Below are 24,451 nucleotides of genomic sequence, written 5' to 3'. Positions count from 1 at the left end.
TTTCAAATTATTTTTTTAAATAACCTAATATATCCTGACAAAAAATGCTGTGATTAAAAAAATCTGGGATACAGGATCTCACTACATTTGATCTTGAAATTTTACTGCAGTATAAGATAAAAAGGTGAACCTTGCCCAAATCTCTACTAAACATCTTTGAACTCACACCCAGATGGGACCAGATGCTGTAGCCTGAATAAAAGTAGTAAGCGAAGCACTTGAGACTAGCAGGACCTGCTTTTCCTCTAATCTACCTCTCTCTACTTCTCAACATGATCAGGGACCTGAGACCTTCTGAAGAGGTAAAATAGACTGCAGTGTTTTAGAAAGTCCAAGTACAGGAAAGGTTTGCATGAAAAAGTTCATCTGAACTTGTTTATTCCTGCTCAGCATTCAGTTTTTCTGTCTTAATATACATCTCTAAATTCTGATGACTTTTTTCTCTGCCAGACCCAGAAACCAAGCGACTTCTTCCAAACTGGACGACATGGGTTTCGGCGATGCAAACCTTTAGTCACAAGCCCATTACAAACACCTCTCAAACACACCATTTCGCCCAGTAGTTACAGGACACCAGTCATGCCACTTCATAAAACCACTTCACGGTTGCTAGACGTGCCTCAAAATGCCTATGCCTGTTGCTCCATCCTCACCGCATACTGACCTCTGATTATTTCTAAAACTTGTCTCTTAAGGAGAGAGAAAAACCAGCTGTAGTTCTGCAGAGTTACATCGGCAGCAGTGCTGATAAACCGACACAGATCCCCAAGGAATAGGAACAAATAAAAGGCCCATATTCGCAAGAAGTGTGTCTTTGGTTTGGTGAGCTGAAGAAAGCAGTTTTCCTTCCCAGGCAACTCCTAGAGGTGCGCAGCAGTAAGCACGCAGCACGCTAAAGAAACAAGGGTATAGTCGGTATAGTCTTGCAGCTTGGTAATTTTACAGCACATTTGGGGAGGAAACTGCTAAAAATCTGTTTCTGATCACAGTAAGCTTTTTTATTTTAATACCTCAAATACAGATTTACTCTGAAAGAACCTTCTGAGAACACTTTAAAAAAAATACTTAAGTAGAAACTTTAAATATCTGAAGTATGATACTGGTGCACTTTTTTGAAACAATTACGTACTTAACAGGTGAAGTAGGAAGAGAGTATTTCAGAAAACATTTAATATGAAATCTTTTGGAACTTCCATCGAATACAGATTTACATCATTTATCAGAACACTTTTTCAGTTCAGACAACAAAGTGCACTGCCGGGTGAAAAAAATACATTTGGAGGAGTGCTTAAAATGTCGGAAGTGAAAGGTTAGGTGACTCTTCACCTGAGAAAGTACAATGACTGCCCTGAAATGTCTTATTGCTATTACAAAATGGAGTTTTCATGGAAAAACCCATACCGAGCAGCACAGGCACGGGCAGAGCACTGAAAGCCAACTGAACTCCGGTAGCACCTGGAGCTCTCAAGCCATGGTGTGATACAGAATATACAGAGAATAAAATGCAAATTCAGGAATATTGACTACATTTACAACTATGGTAACCCTTTAAACTAGCATATCCAATACCAATGCTTAGGGAGAGGGGGGAAGTCTGCTGCCTTCACAGACTACAGATCACAAGAACTAACTTGCAAAATATTAAGGACTTTGCATTTTCACCTCGGGCCAAATCTGAACTGTGTACAATGAGTAACTATTAGCTCACTGCAAATTTAAAATGCAAATTTAGGCTCCAGTTTAAAGCACATGTTAAGTACATGCTTAAGTGCTTCACTGAAATATAACCATAGAACATTAATACAAAAGGTTGAGTAGATAATGCAGGATATTATCTACAGAAGTCCTCAATGAAATAAACTGAGCATCAGTAGGAAACAACACATGAAAAAATAATTTCATTCTAGTTTCCAAAATCAAAGCCAGCTCACCACAGTGATAGTTAAAAACCAGGGACCATCTCAGAGCAGTTTTGCATCCTACAGAAAGCTAGCTGGCCATCAGAGTTCATCAAGGGCAGGCTTAACACTGCTCGTTAAAAGAGTGACAGTAGACTCTCTTTGCAGCAGAAGCTAGAGACACAACTGGCATAAAGCCATCAAAAGCAATACAACCAGAGCCAAGTGGAAGCTAACTGGAAGAGAGCTGCAAGGGAAAGTTTTAACTGCTACTGCCTATGGCTGTAGTTCAGCAAGTTGGACATTACAACAGAGGAGATCAGTATCCAATTTGATTCCCAATTTTGGGTTTCAATACTGTGCATGCCCAGAATGCAAAGCACTATATTGTCCCAAATGCAGCAAACCTCAGAATGGCACTGACTCGGACATGGCAACTTGCATTGAAATACGGTTGTTATTTGAGAGTCCTTTTGTGCTTTGTATCAGTCTGACTTAGACTAAAATGGAGAGCTAGCTTGGTCTGAAAGAAAGTCACTAGTCGGCATTTAGCACATCCTTTGAGACTGCCTCGTTCTGTAGAGGAACGGTGGAACAACAGAAAAGTGTTCTTAGCTGCAATCAATACTCATAAGCCAAAAGGACAAAGATACAACTTTAGCAGCTTAGCAGAAGCGTAAGAATGGAAGTGTTTACCCAAGTTTTTAATGCACAAATCAACTACATCTTCAAAATTTGATTCAGACTTAAATAATAAATAGGTGGGCAAAATATAATGCAAGACTTACTCAGTAAAAGTGATTTTTTTAATAATCTCATGAGATCTACTTAGGAAACAGGACTAATAATGTTCACAACCGTAAATCCAAAACCTTCACACACTTTTTTTTCTTAACACAGCAGTGAACTGTAAACCTGCGTTTACTGGTTATCGCTTCAGTTTTTTAAAATATTAACTCAAGTGTTTCCTCCTTGGCCATTTCAATTTTTAGCACCAAAATTAGCCCAAAAAGAGGTACTGGTACAGCTTGATGTTGTAAATGAATTGTTTACATATAATACTTTATATATTATACACACATACTGTACATTCACACGTCCACACAAACAGGAGGCATATTTAAATGAAAATATTCTGTGTTTTGATTTGTTGTCAAATGGAGCAATGGAAATAAAGCAGAAGGGGTAATATTTTACATAGTAGGCAACTTTAATGCTGTAGTGCACTTATAAAAAAGTCCAACTCTCCCTCCCAGCTCAGCAGCTTTTTTTTTTTTTAATATCACTATTCAGAAGGATGCAGAAGTTATTGCCTAATGTTATTCTATACATTTCCATTGGAATTCTCAAAAACACTTGAAATTGCTAACTAATTTACAACGTAACTATTTTCCTTGTTACAGCTTTAACTCATTGGCAATTTTGGAAGCAATGTTTTTAAAAGCTATGGATGTTCCCGATATCCGCTTAAAGCGAACTCCATTCAGGGACAGTCTTGGCAGTTTACACACCTCCATCTCCCACTGTACAAGGTTTTCCGCATGCCCATCTCCATGGACACAGAAAAGCAAGAAACGCTCCCTTTGTTCGTAGTCACAATTATTGGCATCCAGGACCTTTCGTATTTCCCTCATCATGTCATTGGGATCCATGGAGCTGGTGGTTTTCATGCTCCAGGTAAAACGCAGTGACCGAGGCTTGGCTTCCTTGTTCTCATCCTTCTGATCCACAGGTATATTGCGGCTGAAAGACAGGTATTTATTAGTTAGCAGGGGTAGCTACATTCTCCACATTTTATGTTAGTGAAGCAAAGTAACACTCAATGCACACTACTGGTATTAGAACAGCATCTAGAGGTTCCAGCTGCGAGCAATGCCCCACTTTCCCAGCTGCTGGACAAACACACAGTCAAGGTAAAGCACTAGTTGTTGGGGCAGAAACGACGGTATGATATGACAAGCAACATGACTGGAAGTCACTGGAGTCAGGAGAATGAGGAAAATGACCTTGCAGAGGTAGAGCTACATGCATCACCTAGGGCTCGATTTTAAGGCCGGTCCTGCTCAAACTCCTATTCTCGGGCCACGTGGACAGATGAAACACCAGCTCTGCGCTAGAAGTTTCTGGAACATTTGAATAGCACTGACTCGTGACTAAAGGGTGCTCAGCCCAGGCTGTGGGAATGCCAGCTCATGAAAGGTGCCCACTCATACCCCTGTCCTGAAGGTTCCCCTCTGTACCTCCTCCCGTGCAAAAAGTTGAAGACCAGACACTGGGAGGGCCCATGGAGTCCCACTGTTATTAGTTTCAAGCAGGAGGAAGGACAGCAGGACAAAGGGACCTTGCCAGGGGTCACCTAACTACTGTGCTATAGCCAACACGTGCCATCCAGTTCTGGGCCAGTTCAGGTTCATTCTGGCCTTCCAGCGCTGGTGTGTGTTTGAGACGATCACCAGAGACCCACCACGTTGTAGGCTACTTCCATTAGCTTCAACATGGGGCACGTATTTTGTCTCCAAGTTTAATAGTAACAACTGACTTAGGTAAAGCGATGAAACCTTTTACTGCTACAAACTATGCAGCTCAGTGGCTTTGAGGCTGACATGCAGGAAGGAGCTGGAAATCACTGTGAGACAACTGCTCAACACCATTAGCAAAGACAACAAGTAAGAGGCTTACTATTCCAGTCATAGTTTTAAGAAAAAAAGCACAAAATGCTCAGGCTGCATTTCCCAAGTATGCAACTTTTTTTGATAATTAAAAAAGCTTATATTTTGGCAAAGATAAATAAAGTTATACAGGAAAAGAAAATAAATGTTCCAGAAATTTCTAGTTTGCAATGCTTCTTCTACTTCAATTAAAATCAGCAATCACACAGCTGAAGAATAAGGAACTACACAGGGACCTTTAGGAAAAAAACACAAGAGATCTGCTTTATGAATATTTGCACACTGTCAGTCGCCTCCTGAAACTTACTTGTCCTCAGGACAAGAGAATTAAATGTACTGACTGTCACACTGAAATATTTTCTGAAAAAAACTAACCTAACTGACCCCGAACCGTGCAGCTTAAGGTCTCGTGTTGAGCTTTAAAGTTCAATTTACAATGTTAAGTCAATCTGCTCTTTAAAATAGTTGGCAATGAGTTTCTGATTACATGGTGCTTTTCTTCAATCACCATTAGGCAGGCAATTATGAAAAAACTAAATAAAAAGTGATAGCAAGCTCAAAAATAAATAAATGTATTTCTCAAAGATAACCTATTTAATAGTTTTAACTCCTATTAGAAAGGCTTTAAAAAACTGCAAGTCATTGGGTTATGCTGTCAAATTCAGCTACATGTTTTAACACACGTTATAAAAATCAGCAAGCAAATTAAACAGGACTTGCTTTCAAGGCTTAATTTAATAAGGCTGTAAGCGGGCAGAGGGAACATAAACTTTTACTCAATGCTTATTTTTAGAAAGCTTTTTCTACTTGAAAACACTTGGCAGAACCAATACAAGTCTGATTATTTCTAGTGTGGTTTTTTTGTTTTTTTTTTTTATATGCAGATTTTTGAAGAGTGTAACATGAAATACATTGTGATCAGTGATTTTGGAGATAAGAAGTATCTTACCACCCTTCAGTGGTTATCCTGCATGTTTGCAGCCTCACTAGAGACTGCTCACCTACAGAGCTACAAGACGACAGCAAATTATAATGATTGAAATGAAAAAGAAACACACAAGGGAAAAAGCAACAGGAAAGATGAAAGTTTAGAACCAAGTCAATCAAAGCTTGAATAGCTGTTTTGCAGACAGAAACGCTTCTTTTTTTAGTTTCAAAGCCTTACACAAAACAAAAGCTGCTGCCTGAAGCCACTATGCCACATAATCATGGAGAGAAACTCACCTAAGTAACATTTTAAACAAAAATTTTACCCTCACCTTGAGCCCTCAAATCTCCCGTTCCTCTCATATTCAGTTGGGAGCCTCATTGAAAAGAATGCAGAAGCAAAAGGAAGTGGGAAAGAGAAGACAAATCTTACACTACAATATACAATATCTAAGTGGTTGCTAAAAGATATTGCAATCATAGCAAAGGTGCGTTAAAACACAAAGCAACAAAGATGTAAAGAACTTCACAGGTTAGAACAAGTTTGGAAGGTAACATCTATAGCCTATAAACTACAGTTTTTATAAAGACCCAGAACTAATTTTGACATTGTATCTTTAAAGACATTAATACTGTAGAACTCATTAAATCAAGCTGGACTTCTAAAAGCCAAAGATGTTAAAGTAAAATCACACAGCATACTGAAGTTGTGTTATTTAGTAAGTACCACCCAAATGATAATAACTTCTAATTAATTTTAGGATAATTATATTTAAAATAAACTATATATATGAAAACCAAAACCTATTTATGGACAAATCTGGTCACTGTGTGTTTGCACGCACATCAAATTCTGTGGCATAAGATGTTTAAGCAATACCAAATACCTTAAAGCAAAAGAACGAGATGCATATACATTTCAGCAAATGTTTAGAGGCAAGTCCAATGTTTCTCGAGATGTAACTCCACTCTATTTATTTCTACTCTGACACATCTTCCACATCTGAGTAAACAAACTTAAGCTTTCTGTCTTCTTGCATCACTTAAAACTGTTGCCGATCACTACCATTTTTTAAAAACCCAGTATCATGAAGCAGAATTAAGGGGGACATTCATGTTCCTCTACCCTCCCATTACTGCAGTACTGCCTCAGTGTTAGTTCTGTTCACAGGGAAGCTGTCTTTATAAGGTTCTTATCAAGCCTACTCTAAGCTAGTACATGACTCAATGGAATAAAGTAAATTATTAAAGCAGTTTGGTTGGCAGGTGTCTAGGGATAGGCATGTCAAGACAGTAAGCTCATTTTTTGACACACAGCAGTATTTATACCAGGCTGTGTGGCATGTTGCAGGGATTAACTTCCTCCTTTCCCTCCTTCTGAGTGTTGCAGTGAGAGAACAGGCTTGTAAGATGACTCTGCGCAGTCCTTGTCACAAGGGAACAGACGTTGTGCTAGCATCACAAGGAGCATGGTGGCAGCACTCACTCTATCAGCTACAGAACCTGCTCCCTGCTCAAAATTCACGCTGCTATTGCAATAAAAATCCAGTTAGAGTGGTAGGTCACTCATCTACAAGCCATTTATCACAATCGCATCTGATCAGAACCCTGCTCTCTAAGGTACTGCACAGCATGTGGTACGAGGGGTCTCTGCTAGGAAATGTTTGCCACTGACTGATGAAAAGTCATCACAAGCAAAAAAGGACAAAGAAGATACTGAGAAGACAACAACTGACAAGTCCTCAACTAACTCTAGCTCTTCAAAGTAGGTTTTCAGTGGTAGTCGTTCTCATGAGATCTTGTGCTACTTATCTGTAGTGGATACAGGAAAAAGTGGAAAAAGAGTTGTAAGGCATACAGTCCACAAACTTATCCTTTACAACTCTGAGAAGGGGGTAGGTAAGAGGGGAGAAACCATCACATGTACCAACTGAACAATCTACACCTTTCAGATGATCGGGAAAGGCTTGTTTTACTGAGCAGAGCAAGCAACTAATTTGAAGACGCAGCTCAACTGAAAAACTGGGAGTACTTGAACTTTAAAGAGTCTACTGAGTTCCTACAAACTGGATGACAGCTCTGTTAAGACAAGCAGGTATCTATGGATATTTACTTATTTTTAAAACTTGCTAGAGATTGTAGAAAAACGGAGCATAAACCGTCTACCCAGCAATAGTCTTATTGTTACTGGAATCTGCCCAGAAAAGTGTAGGAGGAAAAAATCCCTAATGATGCTCTCAGATCCTTTTTAGGTTTAAATTAAGCCAAACTGTTTAGTTTCTAAATCACTGCAGTCTAAATCTAAGAAAGTTAATTATTCACAAAATATCAGCGCTTTGAAATAATAAACACTGTTTCATGGCAGCCTCTCAGAAAATCCTTACTTTGTTCAGTTTTTCCATGCATCAATGTTCTGTTCATTTAGCAGCAGGAACTGCACTCAGCGATATGCACCTTCAAATACGAACCATTGGGTCAAGCTCTGGAGAGCTGTGCCAGTCTCTCTAGATACTCATTCCTTCATGAAGGAGATGGTTCCGGTCCAGTTCTGCAGCCCAGCACTGGTGCTTAGGGAACAGTCACTTATGTACTGGCAGCACTGTTTCAGTAGGTCTGCAAATCGGACGCAGCCCTGAGGCCTCTTCAGTGCTAATGCAATCTTCGCTTCCAAGCTGCTGGTTTATATTCTAAACATCTTTTTTCGCTTGTATTTTTATATAAAGTAAATTTATGGACCAAGATACTCCTTAGACTCAAGAACGGAACAAATATACAGAAAAGTTATGTTCTCATTTATCATGCAATGCCTACATGCTATCTCCTTTATGGTTTGTGAAAGACTTTCAAAAATAAGAATGCTTCCATACATCTGTCCTGAGTTATGCTGTGTTTTCTGTTCTTTACATCTTTGTATATTCTGTTAAAAATCCAAATAAACACAAATAAAACTGCTAAAAAGATACAGAAAAAGAGCAAAAAGTGCAAGACGCTGAAGTAGGACCAATTTATGGAAATGGAGAAAAGATGCTGCAATAAAATTCAGAACACAAAGTGATTTTTCTGTCAGAAAACAAGTTAGACTTCCACAATGTGCAGATTGGCAATGACAGTGCATGGTACAAGATAGAGAGAGAGAGAGAGAGATATCTCTTATATCTCTGTGTACCCAGTACAATATTAGAATTCAGTAGTTTAAAAAGGAGTGACTGATTGCCTACTTTTGTTTAGCTCCCTAGAATGATGTTATGTGATATACGCATGCCACTGGGTTACAGTAGCTCTTACAGTATGAAAGATGGTGAGTTTAGGTAAGATTCACAGCATATGAAGCAAGAAGGAACTCCCTACCCCTCCAATATTTTCAATTTAATTTTGTATCTACATCCAGATCAGGTATGCAGGGAGACCACGCATGCTTAAAAGAGAATTAAAAAGCACACTCTGGTCCTGTGTAGGTGGTGTAAGACTCTGCAAACCCCTTATTCAAAAGACATTCATGCAGCAGCTGTTTCCACAACAGTCTAAGATTCCTGGCCTCAAGTCAAAGAAAAATTTTAGAAAAATATTTAATAAATTTACCTTTTTAAATTATCAAATTTGAACAGTAATCTTCTTGGTTAAAACTGTAATTGTGTGAGAATTTTTTTGTCTTTCTTTAGAGCAGCAGAGTAACAAACTTACATGCATCCAGTCGCGCAGGACACACAAATTACAATCCTTTGTTTTACAAGGAATGTGACTGCTAGGAGATGAAAGCTCCCTCTTGCCAAGTGGTATGCATCCCACATCTCACGATGCACATTGAGTTAAAACTGCTCAGTTTCATCTGTATGCTGCATTGGATGGTTTCTTTCCTTAGCTAACACTTGGCATGCGTTGCTTTTCTCAAGTCAGCCGGGATAATGCCAGCAAACCCAATCAACGCCAGTTCTAAACAGAGTCATGTTTGAAAGAGCCCCGATTGTTATTACTGTGGCATGGCATTTACTCATGAAATCAGTAAATTTAATTAGATTGTACATAATAACCCCAAATTTAAGAAGCAATTTATGTATCTCAGGTCTCCCTAATCAAAGTATTTCCTTGAAATGGTCTGACAAACTTCCAATTACAGTCATGTGCATAGTCTTGCAGTTTGAATGTTAAAATATTTATCTGTTTTGGTGCTCTATCCTTATTTTGATCAGTAGCTGGAAATTGGAAGTACCACCCTGTAAGAAGCTCCAAGATACGATGCAACTCAACAGAGCATTACAAAAATTCTAATGGGAAATTTACTTGTGGATTAAAATTGTATAACCAACTTTCATAAGTCATGATGGACTAACAAGATACATAGTGCTTTCATTCATCTCTGAATTGTAAAACTAAATTCAATTTTTGGGGTTTAAAATGTCAGACTTTTGAGCTCATTCCTTTTGTTAATAAATCTGCATAGATGTCATACTTTCTGTTCCTAAGTGAAGTACTCTATTTGCACTTCAGCTGCAATTCACTTCAGCAAATGCATCCCGTTTTAAAATACACAGCCACTGAATCTTCATTCGATCTTCCATACAAAACTGTTATAGATTCATAACCACGTTCCGTTTGCTTTCTACTGTATCAACTGCAGACAACATTTCGAACTCATTATAAAATATTGTAAAACAAAGTGTAAATTTAGCATCACTTACCTCGATTTACTTGTAACCTTATGCTTTGTTTAAACTTTCATCATTGTTATCAAACACCTCATTCTTCAAACATAAGCATGCTAAGTGTATTAGTACAGAGAACAGAATTACTTTGGTACTACCAACTCTATCAAAGAAAGAAGAATTCACAAGGCATGCTTAGCATCTTTGTTATTCAGGTGCCACAGATTCTGAAGTATCATCATGAGTTAATGGATTTATTCTATGCTTCTTTCTCAAGAAAGAAAGTATTTAGTTCTTAGCAGAAAGTTTAGTTTTCAGAAAACCAAGGCTAGAAAGCCAAATCTGTTGTTAATTGCAGGAGCCACTTCTTTTTAAATATAAATAAATCCTACCTTTTGATAAACCTGAATGACATGTTTCTAAAAGAAATTAAGCCAAAATAATAATTAACAAAAAGTTTTGTACAAAATAAATTGAAAAAAGCCATTTAGAGTGAAACATGCAAAAATATTTCATTTAAAATGCACAACAAAATTACACTTCAATACATTCTGAGATTAAGAAGATGATTTTGGATCTCAAAAATCTTAGCATTGCTACTTGCGAACTTGAATTTTCTGTGAAACATGCCACCAGTAGCTACTAAGAATTTAAATACGTACTGGTGTCAAAACTCTTTCAAACTCATTATCTGCAAGGCCACATAAAAATATGTTCGTATTTTCTTCATGTATTTCAAGTAGAAAGCAAAAATCAGTAACCCTACTATAATTAGATCTTAGTGTTTTCAGAGTTAGGTTCCTTCCTTCCTTCCTAACATTAGGTCAGTCATGTTGCACCAAAAACTGCCTGAAATATTTAGTTAATGTAGTAGTAGAAATTGTAATTATATTCTGGTGTAGACAACTGTTTAGTTAACAATCAACAGGATTCTGATCCCCCATAGAATGAATGAAATGGTTTAAGTTAAAGAGACATAATAGTGTGCTTCAATGGGATGATCCACCTCCTTACTAGCTTGTATAGCACCTACTATGACAAAGCCCCAATCATAAGAGGTCCTATTGTGTTACAACTGCACATTATTTAATCGAGTCCAGATGGAATTTAAACTATTGTCCAAAGTACTGGGGAAAAACTTCAAGAAAACTACACTGCATTGCAAAAGCTGAAATTTGGAGGTAATGCTGACTAAATGACCGAGTGACACGCAACAATAAATGGCATGTTCCAGCAGCACAAGTGAAAAGCTTTCACGTTCACAGTTTGAGTGTCCACATTTGGACCACTAAGTAAGGATATTACAAACAAGTACAGAAAGAAAGATGTGCCAAAAGTATGTCTATGGTTAAAACTTCACTTGACGAAAAGACAATAATTTAATTCCTAAAAAAAAAAAACCAAAACCAAATTAATCCTTTTTCTTCTGTCTCTCAACAGAAAAAGAAGGAAAAAAGCCCCACCAAGGAAGTGCTAGCTGGCAGAGAGCTGAGGAGGGCAAAACATTTACCAACAGCTAAGCTGTCACATTTCTATTTTTCACAAAAACATCTCCTACATTTTTAAAGAAATTCACTCTCTAAATTGAAATCAGCCAGCTGTGAAAAACTGGAGTTTGGCTTAGCATTATTTCGCAGGAATAAGTGACTATGAACAGGATGCTGAGAGGGTGGCATGTATAGTCATCAAAACACACAGGAAAGAAATGGCTTGGCACTGATGCGATATAAGCCCAAACCAAAAATCGAGCAGGTCAAGATCAGAATGATACAGTCCAAAAAATTTCACATGATTGAGAGTGTACGAAAGCATGGAGATTATCTGAAGACAAAGATAAACAAACCCTCACTTCTGCAAACACAAGCTGAGGATATCAAAGGGGTCTCAAGCATGCAGCATGTGAACAAACAGGTTTTAAATACAGAAGGAAAATCCATGGTTTTCCATTTTAGTGTTTGTGGGAACCTATTTAAAATCACAAATGGATTTGAAACTAGAAGCCCAACTAGAATAAAAACTGTTAGTGCAGGAACAATAAATGCTTAAGCTAGATCTTGGCTGGACCAACACACCTTCACACCAAAACCAGAATCTGCCCATAAACTAAAGGTCAAAACAGAAGTAAGTTGTTAACAGTTTGACCAGACTCCTACCTAGGCTGAACTCATAGTACTGTTGTCATCTTAAGATTACCTGTGCTAGTGCTACTGCCAAAAGAAGCTTTTGTCTCCTGCCCCCTCCCTTTCATATGTGATATTTCTATTCATGTCTTGCCAGCAAGATTATTCGGTAAATATTAATAGCCTAAATGATTGGGAAACACAACTGGAGCTTCTAATGCTACATTAAATATCGAGGCTGGGATCCTAGTTTATGCCATCTACTGACAGACTACGCACTCAGGGTGAACACCTGTTGAACTGAGATGAAAAGTTTTCAGGTCTGCAGCATCTGCACCTCTCAGACATGAGGATGATGAGCACAGCACAAACAGCACAGACTAAGCTGTCTCACTTTTTATCCCATTTAATTCAACTGATAAAAACAAATGGCTTCTGTAACCAAAAGAGCTACAAAAAAACATAAGCCAGGGCATTTTAAGTTGCAGAAATCGTTAAGCCATTAATCAGAGAATGTGGACAAAATAACCTAAGCAATGAACTACTAGGTATGCCTACTACCTGATAAAAAGGAAATGTTGCATTGCCACTTTGAGAGGCTTACCTTCTTGTTATTTTTGAAGTTAGTTTACTAAATAGATTAGTGGAACCCCTTGTTCGAGTCTGTGAGAGTGGTGTTGCTTCATGGGACAGACTGGGAGAAGCCGGCGGTCCATTGTAGGTAGCAGTACGTCGCTCTCTGAGCTGGCCGTGGAAAGTGCTCCGACTAGCTGTTCCTCTGGGGAAACGAATACGATCAGGTGTGGTTGCACTGCTAATGCTGTGAGTTGAAGCAACAGGAGTTCTTTGATCGGGAATAGTGCTAGAGCAGAAAACAAAAAACAACGCTAGAACTTCTTTACAGAAGCACTACGGTTCTGCAGGAAACACGAAACACTATGCTCTACAGTAAAGCATAAGCAGACATTTTATATATGCCAGGATTGCAAATATCAACATTATTACAGTACCGTATGAAATCAAAATTTGTAAGAAGTTAGCATTAAAAGGCTGCCGAAACAGAAACCTACATAGGCAGAAAAATGCAACAGGAGTATCCTGGAAAAGACCAGATAAACTAGGCATCCAATGTTTCACTGAGAAGACTGATAAAAGAATAGATGAGTAAAGTTTCCTTCCAGGAAAGAGAAGCAATAGGTAATTTTAGTTTCCCCCTCCACATTCCATACATACATCTTTGAGAATCTTGCTAATTTGAAAGTATCCTACACAAAATTCTCTACAAGCTAACCACTCCAAGTAGTGAAGTCCTTCAGGATACACAGTTAAAATCTCCCATAAACTTTGGCAATAGGGAATGTCCAATACTCCTAACACTAGGAATAAAAACTGCAGGATTATGTCACAGACAGCCTGACACACCACAAGACAAATGTAAACAAGACTGAAAAAAATGAGGAAACACACATCTTGTGGGCAATATATACTAGAACAATCTAGGACTAAAAATCCACAGCACAAAGTTAAGAAGCAGTGGGTATAAGTTAGTTTCACAACGATTTCAGGTTCTTACATAGGCCTGAAGTTATCTGCGCCATTGTCTATTGGAGGCAACATCATCTTCGTGTGCACAGAGGCTGACATGGACATCGACTTCTGATGTCGCAGCCGAACACTGGAGAAGGATGTAGTACAAACTGAAGCAGGGCTAGCTGCGTAAGCGAACATTTCTGTCAGGCTGTGAGGGGGTTTGGGTTCAGGCAGAGGCAGAAAGAAGAGCATGATGGACCAACAACAAACTGCTGCATAGAAAAAAAGCAAACTTTTCCTTCTATTAACTGATTTATCAAAAAAACACGAGCAGCCCTCTTCTATGTAAAAAGCAGTAACTACCCTACACTCCCCTTAAAAAGTATCCTTACTAGAGCACTGGACATCTATGAAGTCATCATTCTCTTACCATTAGTACTAGTTTGTGGTGATACCCTTGTCAATGTACAGAACCTGAGTAACTCAGTGCTCTGTGCCAATGCATTAGCAGAAGGCACTGATGCAACCTGTATTTGTGTTAACATTAAAAAGATGCATTAAAAAACCACAACGACTACACTTTCCAAAAGACTGATGATTTACTGCAGTGAAATACTTTATTTTCAGAATGTATCTGTGTGAAAAGAAATCAGTGTAAGTTGGGCAGGCTGTCAAATCTTGATACCTGAGGGACTTCACCAGCACAACTGAAAACAATATTATTGTTATATTTAATGTTAAAGTCCAAAGAAGCCCAAACAAAAAGGCTACTATGAATAAACCTGTATACGTACAAGGCAATGAATAATGCTTGGTGTTCTCTGAAGCAAGAGGTATAACTGTTGAAAAGCATTTTGCATTGCTTGGCCACAAACCTTAAGTGTTCCAAATTACCATTCAGACTTTGAAGGAGGGTCTACAGTGCTGGCCATTCTGCTAAGGTGCCAGCTGTATAATATGTGTTATAAAAGGAGCATGAAATAATGAACTTTGTTGGGGCCAAAATACTCTTTGCAGCCTTCACATTATCTTGTAATGGTAAGGATGAAATAAAACTGAGAGGCCACAAGATGTAATTGGCCTTTCAAGCTACAACACCACATATCATTCATTTTAAGTTCACTTTAAAAATAAGGCAATTGTAATTCTAAAATATTGTTTGAGGTCAAGAAATCGGTCATTACCAGAGGCAATTTCATGACACTGCACGTTCACTTCCAAGTTACTTCACGGTTACACACACTGAAATTCAAGTCCATTCTGGTATGTCAGTCAGACTTTGCGGAGGAGAATGCTAGTCTGGCTACAAGTACCAGCTGACCCACTTCTCAGGCTTAGCTCCCAAAGCAGTTGTGGAAAACACCTCACAGCTCAAACATCAGAACTGATGACTAAAATGGTTAGCAGAATCTACTGATTTTACTTCCGCTTTTAACTTTTCAGAATCAAGAAAACTTCATCTAAATCATGCATGCATCTCTTTACGATGCTGAGTCTGGCAGGACACCAACTACAACGACTACAGTGAAGCCTGCCACACGGTCCAGCTTTCACATTGCCCCAGGGTACTAAGAAATTGTAAGGAAATGAACATTTATCTCAAAAGCAATACCCTGAAGTCAAGTAATCCCCAAATAACTGGTCACTAGCGTCTCAAGCACTTCTAACTCCTTCCTTCTCAATTTGTAGCAAACGATAAAGGAGAAAGAATCCAGTTTTACAACACGTTAGACCCAAGTTTTATTTAGTCACTTGCCTCCAAAGATGCCATAGCTAAAGGTATCAATAAGAGACTAGAACACACACTGAAGCATTTATCTCTTCCTCTGCATTTTTGCTAGAAATCATTTTCCTTGGATTACTATCCCGGGAACACAGAAACAGCGAGCTAACATTCACCAGTTAGTGCCAAGGCTTATTAAAAATCTGAGGCTGTTGTAAATCATGTGTTACAAATCATCTAAAGCAATTGCCTATCATTATGAAGAGTGTTTCATGAGTATCCAAGTGCGTTAATTAATGCTCGGGCTTTGGAGGAAAGCCAACAGAATCATCTCCAGCAGAATGCCTGTGTCAGCCACACAATGTGTTCAAGCACGGATGTGAGACTTAAAACACCCTTGGTTCTATCAGTCTGGCATGGAGTCACCAAGACTACCTTTTCCAACATCAAGTCTACTACCTGACTACCCATTCTGCAAAGTTTCCATGCCTTCAGAAGTAGTGCCTTCTCAGAATTCAACGTACAAGATAAAACAGAGCAAGAAACATTTTAACACTTTCTCTACAGAAAGAGTTGGGAATTTAAATATGCGAATCTTGCCTTTTAGGACAAGTGTCTCAACTTTTTACTGACTGGAAAAATCTAAAATCCAATTCGTAACAAATAATTTATAGTAATTACTCCTGCCTATTAACTGCCACCAACAGAAATTTCAAAAGCACAAAAAGCATAAAAAGCATTTTTAACAAAACCCTGAATTTAAACAAAGGCTGAAAAGTTAAGATAACCAACTCTACTTTAGCTCAAAACAGAGCACCCAGGTTCTACTTCAGATTTAGTTTCACAGAAATAAAACCATTACAAGTTTCTAAGTTACTTTCTGCCAAGCTGAGAGTATTAGAGATACTACAGAAACACCTGAAGGCAGGCAGAATTCATTCTGAAGAGTAAGTCCCATCAACAGCCATGTTTAAGTAGCCTGCGCCAAAGGTTCTGGCATTTCATCTGATCAATTGAGCCTTTGCCCAGTTACAGCAACAAAATATATTTAGACATAAATTCTGAAAGTGTGCCAAATGAACGTGCAGTTAAGTGTTAAATATTTCAATGAGAAGTCTCCAATTTAAATCAATTAGCAATGCAGTCTCGTTATCTTTACTCATTTTAACCCTCTATAAAGAATATCAAAAGCAGTAATCAAAAACCGGTGATGAAAGCTATAAAGGTTTTTTTTTTTTCCCTGAGAGTGAAAATGTAAACACTTGGACATTTCAAATACTCCAAATAAGGCTAAATTTTGCAGGATAGGCAAATGATGTTTGGATACCATATTGACAATAAAAGGCAAATTACAGAAGGATAATCAATTATATATACAATATACAATTAATGAGGTTGCCAAGTACTACTCAGTGTTAACTTTGAGCTTAATACCTACCCATGACGAACCAGAAAGACAGTACATTCACAAGAAACTCAAAGCTAGGAAAAAACCGAATATCAGCTTGAAAGGACAGCTCCCTAGGGCTACAAAATTATTCCTAAATTAAGGGTACATCTGAGTCTCAAGCACTCCACGTAAGTAACATTTAATAGATTTTAAAAACTTAACAAAGAAATTGTAGAAAAGATATTAAAGATTCACAAAAATGTTATCAAACCAAGTAATCAAGTAATCAAATCTGATCAAAACTATTTTGGACAGAAAGATTCATTTTTTCTGAGTTCGGAAAGAAACAAACCTATTAACATATCAAATCAACGAAAGGATGGTGAGCCTGAATCTAAACAAACTTGGTAAGATTAACAAGGACTAATCAATGAAGGCTGAGACAGACACACTAAGAGACAGTACCAAATAGCTGTGCCGTACTTCACAAGACAGTTGACTTGCAGGCCCAGCTGGCCAGCTAGACTTTTGGCACTCTTCAAACTTATACTTGACTTTTTCCTTAATCACTCTCAGTTTGCAGAAAGCTAGGAGGAAGAGACAGGGTCAACACAATGTTCTTTATCCCTAGGCTCCACAGGTCAAGCAAGGGACAGACAGACTTTCCATTCAAAACCACAACTTTGCCATTCTTCCTTATAAACTGCCAAAAGGAAAGGGAAGATTCTGTGCAAAAAATAGCAGTTCTTTCATCAACTTAATCATGAGCTAGAAGATAAGTATTTTCTTCCTGGCCTCTACAATATATCGTAAAATAAGGAAGGTGTGAAGGAAACTGTGAAGAGCAGGAGAAAAGTACGCACTCCTCCAAGCTTAAGCTTTTTTAAGTATTAGCTACTTGGATGCTCTCCTGGCAGCACTCAGCTATTTTGATACCAGTATAATACTCTGAAGGACAGTTGGTTAGAACTTAAAACACTTGAGCCAGCCAGGAAATTTGGTGGTATTCTTCTACAGTTTTAATCTATATCCAACGTCAACATTCACCATATATTTATTTTCTACAGCTCTCCTCAGTCCTTGGTACATGGGGAAGGATGGCACTAGATATGGCTATGGAGCCAACATGTGAACTGGTTAACTCCAATTCCATCGCACACCCCAGCCAGGCTTTCATTCCGTAAAGTAAGAGGAAGCCTGTTCTCTGTTTTCACTCAGAATATGGAGACATTAGTGCTTCCCTTCTCAAGATGAGTTCTGTAAATACCGGGAAGTAATTAGACTACAAGGATATCAGTAAGGAACGTTTTTAGTCCAAGACAATGGCCTATCATTGTTTCATCTTTGCTCAGAAAAAAATGACTTTCTCCTTGAGACTTCGTTATAGAAACAGTATTCCAGTTAGTCCAAACAAAGTACAGTTTAGAGTGAAATGTAAAGAGAGAATGGCCCAAGAGGTGGACTTTGTAGCTTGACGCTCAACAAGCCTCTTCTGCAAGCAGATGTTGTTTGGCCATAGGTGTTAACAACTGATTTAAGATGAAGGCTGTACCAATATGACATGTATTTAATCAGAAAACAGGACCTTCCTTTTACATTTTAAGTATGAAGACTTTATGAATTGAGCATAGAAATAAAACACCAATATACTTACAGGTTACCAAAGATCTGTACTCACCTTTCATTAAGGCTTACACTATAAAATCATTGATTTTTAAATTTGGCATTATAACTTTTTGGCAATGTGAATACGAGGGACATACATCACAGGAAGACATTTCATGTACCTGTTCTCCTTGCCATTTTGTATCACTGAATGCCTATCAGCAGTGGTTCTTTCACTACAAACATATGTGTTGCGCCGTGTCATTGCTCCGGGGGCAGTATTATTCTACAATTGAAAAACACAGGTTTGTTATTCCCCACAAAAAGCTTTTCAGAGGTTAAGTCTACATATAATTGAAGGCTGTTTTAAGTCATGCTAGTTCTACAGAGTGACAGAACTTACAATGATTAAATATAAGTTAATACACAAACACTTTCCAGTATTTTTAAGGAATAACACAATAAGAAAAAGTAATTATAACAAGTTGTTCTTGTATTTAATGTTGATGGCTCAAAATTAAATTTGTTTAAAGTTTTTAATTGCCAATGTTCTGAATTATAAATTTTCAGCATGTATAATGTTCATCTACATCTGGATAGCCTGTCTTTATAGCCTATTTTTTAAATACTTTACCACTTGTAAATTGTAGACTTTTCCTTTAACCTAAAATCATACTGCTAAACAAGACAGGGAAAGCAAAAACTTCAGAAGATGTGGTAAAATTCAGCGGGAAGGTAAAAATTAACTTTCAAACATTAAAATACTATAAAACGCTAGACGTGTTTTTAAAACAGGGAAGAATAAGTCAAATCAAAGAGACAAATTGCAGAGAATTTTCATAAGACATTTTGAAAAATAAACATTTAGATACAAGCATAATACATTGAGGACAAGAGAACCAGGGGAACTTAAACTACAGACCTTACTTTAGAGGGGAGAAAAGAAATAGAATTACTTTGCCTCTGTCTTTACAGAGAAAGAGGGTGGAGATATGCCCAAGTTGGCGGTCAATTTTCCAGGAACGACTGAGAAGCTAGGTAATTCACAGATAACAGAATTATAAAATGTTAGATGCAATTTACTGTAGGAAAAGCATGGTGGTCCAGATAAACATGCACCCCCAGGTTGTAGAGGAAGAAAAGCCGGCAAGCCTTACATTTTTTCTCCCCGCCCCAAGAACATAACATAGGAAACTGCAGATGGTTAGAAAGTGGAAGAAACCTTTAGAAATTGTCTTTAAAGAAAAGGATCACGGGGCAAAGCAGGAAGCAAAATAGGCTATTAACTTTAAAAATCACTGCTGGGGAAAGTCTTGGGAGGCCAGCTTAAGGGAATGACTGGTCAGCACCTGGATAAGCACATGTTGAATAAGGATGGCCACTAAGAATCAGGCAGGGGACTTCATGCTCAACTAACCTTTTGGAGTTCTTTGAAGAATTACTGCTATGATAGACAAGGGAAATGCAGCGGATTTTTAAAATAGCATTATGAAAAGGTTTCACATAAATGGTCACAGCAGAGAATCACGGGAAGAAGGATAAAAAAAGGGAAAACTAGTTCAAGCACAAAAGGAGAGTAGCCAAACCTTTTTTGTTTCCAAACCTGGAATAAAACTGTTAAAGTGGAGTATTCTCAATAACCAGCAAAAGCTTTTCCAGTGCCTTAAGGCAAAATATTTGCTACACAGGGAGTCTCAAACAATGTGAACCCCGACCTGCGGATTTAACAATGAAACCATCTTGCCTATTTAAATGACTGCTGAGCTGTTATACATCTTTACATGAACGTACAAGGAAAAATGAAAGAGTGAACTGCACAACCTCCTGGTGTTAAAAAATACAAAGAATATCAGGAGTATTTTGGATTAGCAGAACTACTAATTAAATCAAAAGATGTATTTAGTTGTCTCAAGGGTTCCCAAATATTCTTCAGTGGATATTCTTTAGGGATAGGCATTATGCCAAGCATCAGCAGACATGCCCCCTGCCCCTTTCCTTCTACTTTACTCCTTACACATCCTTTGTCTTGAAATACTTTTATTTATTTTAAAAATAACATTGACTCTTCCACTTTCTTCTGACATCTGTCACTGTGCAAACTCCCTTCTCTTTACTAAACTTGCTAGCAATGAAACTGTGCACCTAACACAAAGTTCTGTTTATATGTTCTTGAGAGGTCACGCTGTGCAAGGCGCTTTGTGGAGTCCTCACAAACCAATGGTACACTGCAGTATTTTATATTAATTATATTAACATAAATGTATTGTCTATTAATGTAATTTCATTCTGTGTTCCTGAACGTACTAGAGAATGAAGCATCTACAGTATCTGGCAGCGTTTTCTGGTGGGAAATACACACAATATGGGCGGCTTCCTTCTTTCCACCTGCTCCCTTAGAACATTAAATATTTGCTTCCCTTTAGAAGCCACGACATAATGTTAAAAAGTACTGTAATGTTGCTCGTCTACAAGGATGAGACAGCAACCTCTATGCTGTCTCAAACTTTAAAGACTATGCATTTTCAGGTTTGATAGTGGACAAATATTGGTACTCATATCTGAAGTTGGAGGACTCTAAAGATGTGCTTTCCTAGCTCCTTCTGGAATGCAAAGACAGGAGGATCAGTATACATTTTCTTCTGTTTGGCTCAGACCTTAGAGGTCAAAAAAGGAGATTTAAGCATTTCAAGATTTCAGATTTCAGTTTTAGCAAGAATGCAGTCTTGGTATTGGGGCCTTTACACTTCTTAGCGTACAACCTTTGGTGATTCATCAAGGAAGTTCTTCAGCTATGACCTGTTTTTCATTCACTGCACAGACTATTCATCTCTGGACATGACTAAGTCGCACAGGTGCCCAGCACACAAAGCCTGAAACTGGGGTCAAGAGCACCCCACGCACTGATGGAATGACAACCCCTAGGTCTGGATTTAGCTGCATTCACCCTCCTGGCATTGTCTGCCTTCATCGCAGGAGGTGCTAACACTGCAAAAGCACATGTTGAGACTTCTGAGTATACACACAAGGTCCAATCACAGCAGAAAGGATGAACTTGTGGTACAGAGTCCTCCCTCTTTTCCTGCAGAGTCTTATGCCCGCTGTTCAGACAGGCTGTTTTCACATTAAGATATACCAAGGCAAGGACTGATAAAAAACGTTCAAAGAATGAGCTTCTGACTTGCAATAATGAACAAATCTATTTACTTAAAGCCATCAGCATGTTTTTCGGTCCTAAATGAATTTTCAAACACACCATCTATTCTCCTCTTCCAGTTTTCTTAAAGCTATACTACGGGCTCTGAGGCAGCCTAACTAGAAGCATTCAGGAAAAATTCAAAACTGTGAGTAATAAACAAGGAGTTATTAAAACAAGGAGTTATTAGTTGCTCTAACTATGCAACCCCTGCAGCAGGTTTTCGTTATTAATTTGGTATTTGCCCAATGAATCTGAAGTTTTTTGACGTGCACTTGTTCAGTCTGCAGAACTACTTGGTTTGCAAGAGTTTAAACACTTTGTCAACTTTAGAAGTACAGCTTGGAGCCTCTTACTCCAACCCCAGACTTAGGTATTTGCTCTACAAACACAACTCTTATCTTTAAGTGCATGCTTGTAAGCTTTGTTATTAAATAAGAGCAGCACACAACTACAGGTCTCCAGCAATGACCACTTCTATTACTTTCGCTGCATTTGTCAAAGTAGTATTTGTTTTTCAACAGTATTTTTCTGTTGATTCAAAGCTTTTTCTCATCCTATTACCAATATTTGCAGTGGCAGGAGGAAGAGTTTGTAGTCTGACATGAAGAGCTATAAACAGAGACAATTTTAAACACTAATTGATTGAGTGACATCACAAGTCTGGTTCCATGTTCACCACTTTGTACCTCTGCTGGTAAAACATCAGTTGGATCAATTGCACACTGAATCAGAAGAGAGAAGCATCCTGTGGTTATGAGCACAAATTCTATTTCAGCTACAGTCGTACAAAATTAGAAATAAGACTACCGGAATAAATTCCCAAGATTTGGGAGTGGCGTAGAATAGCAGATCAAACTACTAAAGACACTAAAAGTAAAATCTGTTGTAAGTAGGATGCAAAGCTCTTGAATAAGTCACTACGAAATACTGAGTGACATCCAACACAGGACAAAACTGATTTGACTGTCCTACCATTTTGAGATTGTAGTTAAGAACAGTCGTGTAACAAGAAACAAAATCTGAACGGTTTCTGGACTGATCAAAACCCAAGGGAAAGGGGAGGGGACCACAAAAATCAGGAAAAGGTCCTCCAAAATCATGAACTCTCAGTCAAATTTACAAATAACAGCTGCTACAGTAGATGTGTCTTTCCAAGGAATCTCTTATTATCCTCCAGCCAAGTCACTATCAGCCACTGAACTACATGACCATAAAGAGCAAAGAAAGTAAAACTAATCTTATTCTACTTCTTCTGCTTCATATTGTCAAGAAGCTGTGAGCTTAGGAACTTCTGTTATGATTTGATGTAAGCAATGGTGCTGATTATATGACTGACAGTTTTGTGGGTTAAGTTTAAAAAAGATATTTGTGAGTTGACTAGAGGACTGGGAAGTGATTTTGTCTGAAAAGAAGGAAATTTTTCGATACAAAATCCAAAAGCTTCAGAAACTGAATGCTACAAAACTCAAGAGGCATTATGTAAAAACAGATCTCCAACTTCGTCTCAGAGGGAGGCACCACAGAGTATACAAGCTAAAGCCAAACCAAACAAAGGTCTTTCTGTTGGCACATGGCCTACTACTCAACACTGTGAATTCACTAGTTGTGCACTACTGAAAAACATCACTAGTGTGGTTTTTTTTCTTTGATAATCTTATTCCACATAACTATGACTTGGAATGGCTGTTTGAGAACAAAGATTAAGTGGCTCCTTATACACATGAAACTATAAAACAGTGTAGATTTCATTCTTCTGTACAGAGGCCACAGAAGAGCAGCTGGTGATACAAGAACTAACTCATACAAACTTTCAGGGGACACACTTTGGGTTCAATTTCTTTTTTCTAAATGATTTTTTAATATCCAAATTATGTATGTTCACTAACAGCTACCAGTGCTAATTATTAATACCTACTAACCATTTCAGGAATATTAAGAGGTAACTTGAGTAGCTGAGTGATGCAGGGACGGAAAAAAAAGGCAACAGCATGAGATACCTACATTTACTCTTGATGAACGAGAATCAGCATCACTGATAAATCACAGGTTTAACACTTTTTCACCTTCAAAAACATTTCATGGTTTTGATAAATAAATGTTTCTACTTACACTAGGTACAGCTGAACTTTTCTTACGCTCAGGAATATCAGCCTTATTGGGATTGCTGGCATTTCCAAGCATTGGACTAGCTGGTGCAATTCCTCTTCCTGCAACAGCACTACTGCTGGATTTTCTTGACCGAATTCCTTCCTCTTTGAGGTCACTATCTGTAGTACTAGTCTGGCTTCTTTTGGGATATGCCACTACTGAGGGGATGGATGGTCCAGCTTAAAAAGCAAACAAAACAAACAGGAAAAGGATTTTTCTTCTCAGAAATTCAGTAGCTATTTTTCACTACAATGGAAATTTATTCACACATGAGAATCAAAATAATTAACGCTGGGAATCAGAGTTGCAAAAAGGTAATTCTTTAAGTTATTGTAATAGGCATGTTTCAGAAAACAGGAAAATATTGTGAAAAACAAAACACTTGAAACCTTTCTCTCTTTTTTTTCCCCCTCTTTAAAGGTTGGAGGTATAGGAGGGAGGAATGATGACACAGACACGACACCCTGAAGCAAGGCCTCCCATGTTGTAACAAAATCTGACAGATTTGATAGTCAAGTCAACTCTAGTAAGGCTTCCCCTTGTATCACAATTCAAAGATACGTGACTCTCTTCTGTTGACCTTGACAAGGACAGGAGGGCCATAA

The 24,451-nt window shown here is 38.1% G+C and overlaps 1 protein-coding gene across 12 annotated transcripts in view; it reads right to left on the bottom strand.

The window, feature by feature from the left end:
• Nucleotides 1-307: 307 nt before the first annotated feature.
• The window catches only part of MARK3 (microtubule affinity regulating kinase 3), a 65,344-nt gene continuing 41,200 nt past the window's right edge, over nucleotides 308-24,451 (bottom strand). Inside the window, exons 14-20 of one of the 12 annotated variants that reach the window (XM_054067890.1) lie at nucleotides 23,808-24,025; nucleotides 18,685-18,788; nucleotides 13,828-13,992; nucleotides 12,859-13,032; nucleotides 10,527-10,553; nucleotides 5,827-5,871; nucleotides 308-3,641 (exon numbers count right to left, since the gene is read on the bottom strand). In XM_054067890.1, coding sequence (XP_053923865.1) covers nucleotides 3,296-3,641; nucleotides 5,827-5,871; nucleotides 10,527-10,553; nucleotides 12,859-13,032; nucleotides 13,828-13,992; nucleotides 18,685-18,788; nucleotides 23,808-24,025 — 1,079 coding nt within the window. In that variant the 3' untranslated portion in view covers nucleotides 308-3,295. Of the gene's footprint in view, nucleotides 3,642-5,826; nucleotides 5,872-10,526; nucleotides 10,554-12,858; nucleotides 13,117-13,827; nucleotides 13,993-18,684; nucleotides 18,789-23,807; nucleotides 24,026-24,451 lie in introns of all 12 variants that reach the window. The other 11 variants (XM_054067891.1, XM_054067888.1, XM_009559130.2 and 8 more) reach the window with 11 other exon arrangements.

Source organism: Cuculus canorus, chromosome 5 (assembly GCF_017976375.1).
Source record: "Cuculus canorus isolate bCucCan1 chromosome 5, bCucCan1.pri, whole genome shotgun sequence".
NCBI classification, from domain to species: Eukaryota; Metazoa; Chordata; class Aves; order Cuculiformes; family Cuculidae; genus Cuculus; species Cuculus canorus.
Note: the sequence above shows the minus strand (reverse complement) of the source record. Positions and strands in the feature narration are given on the sequence as shown.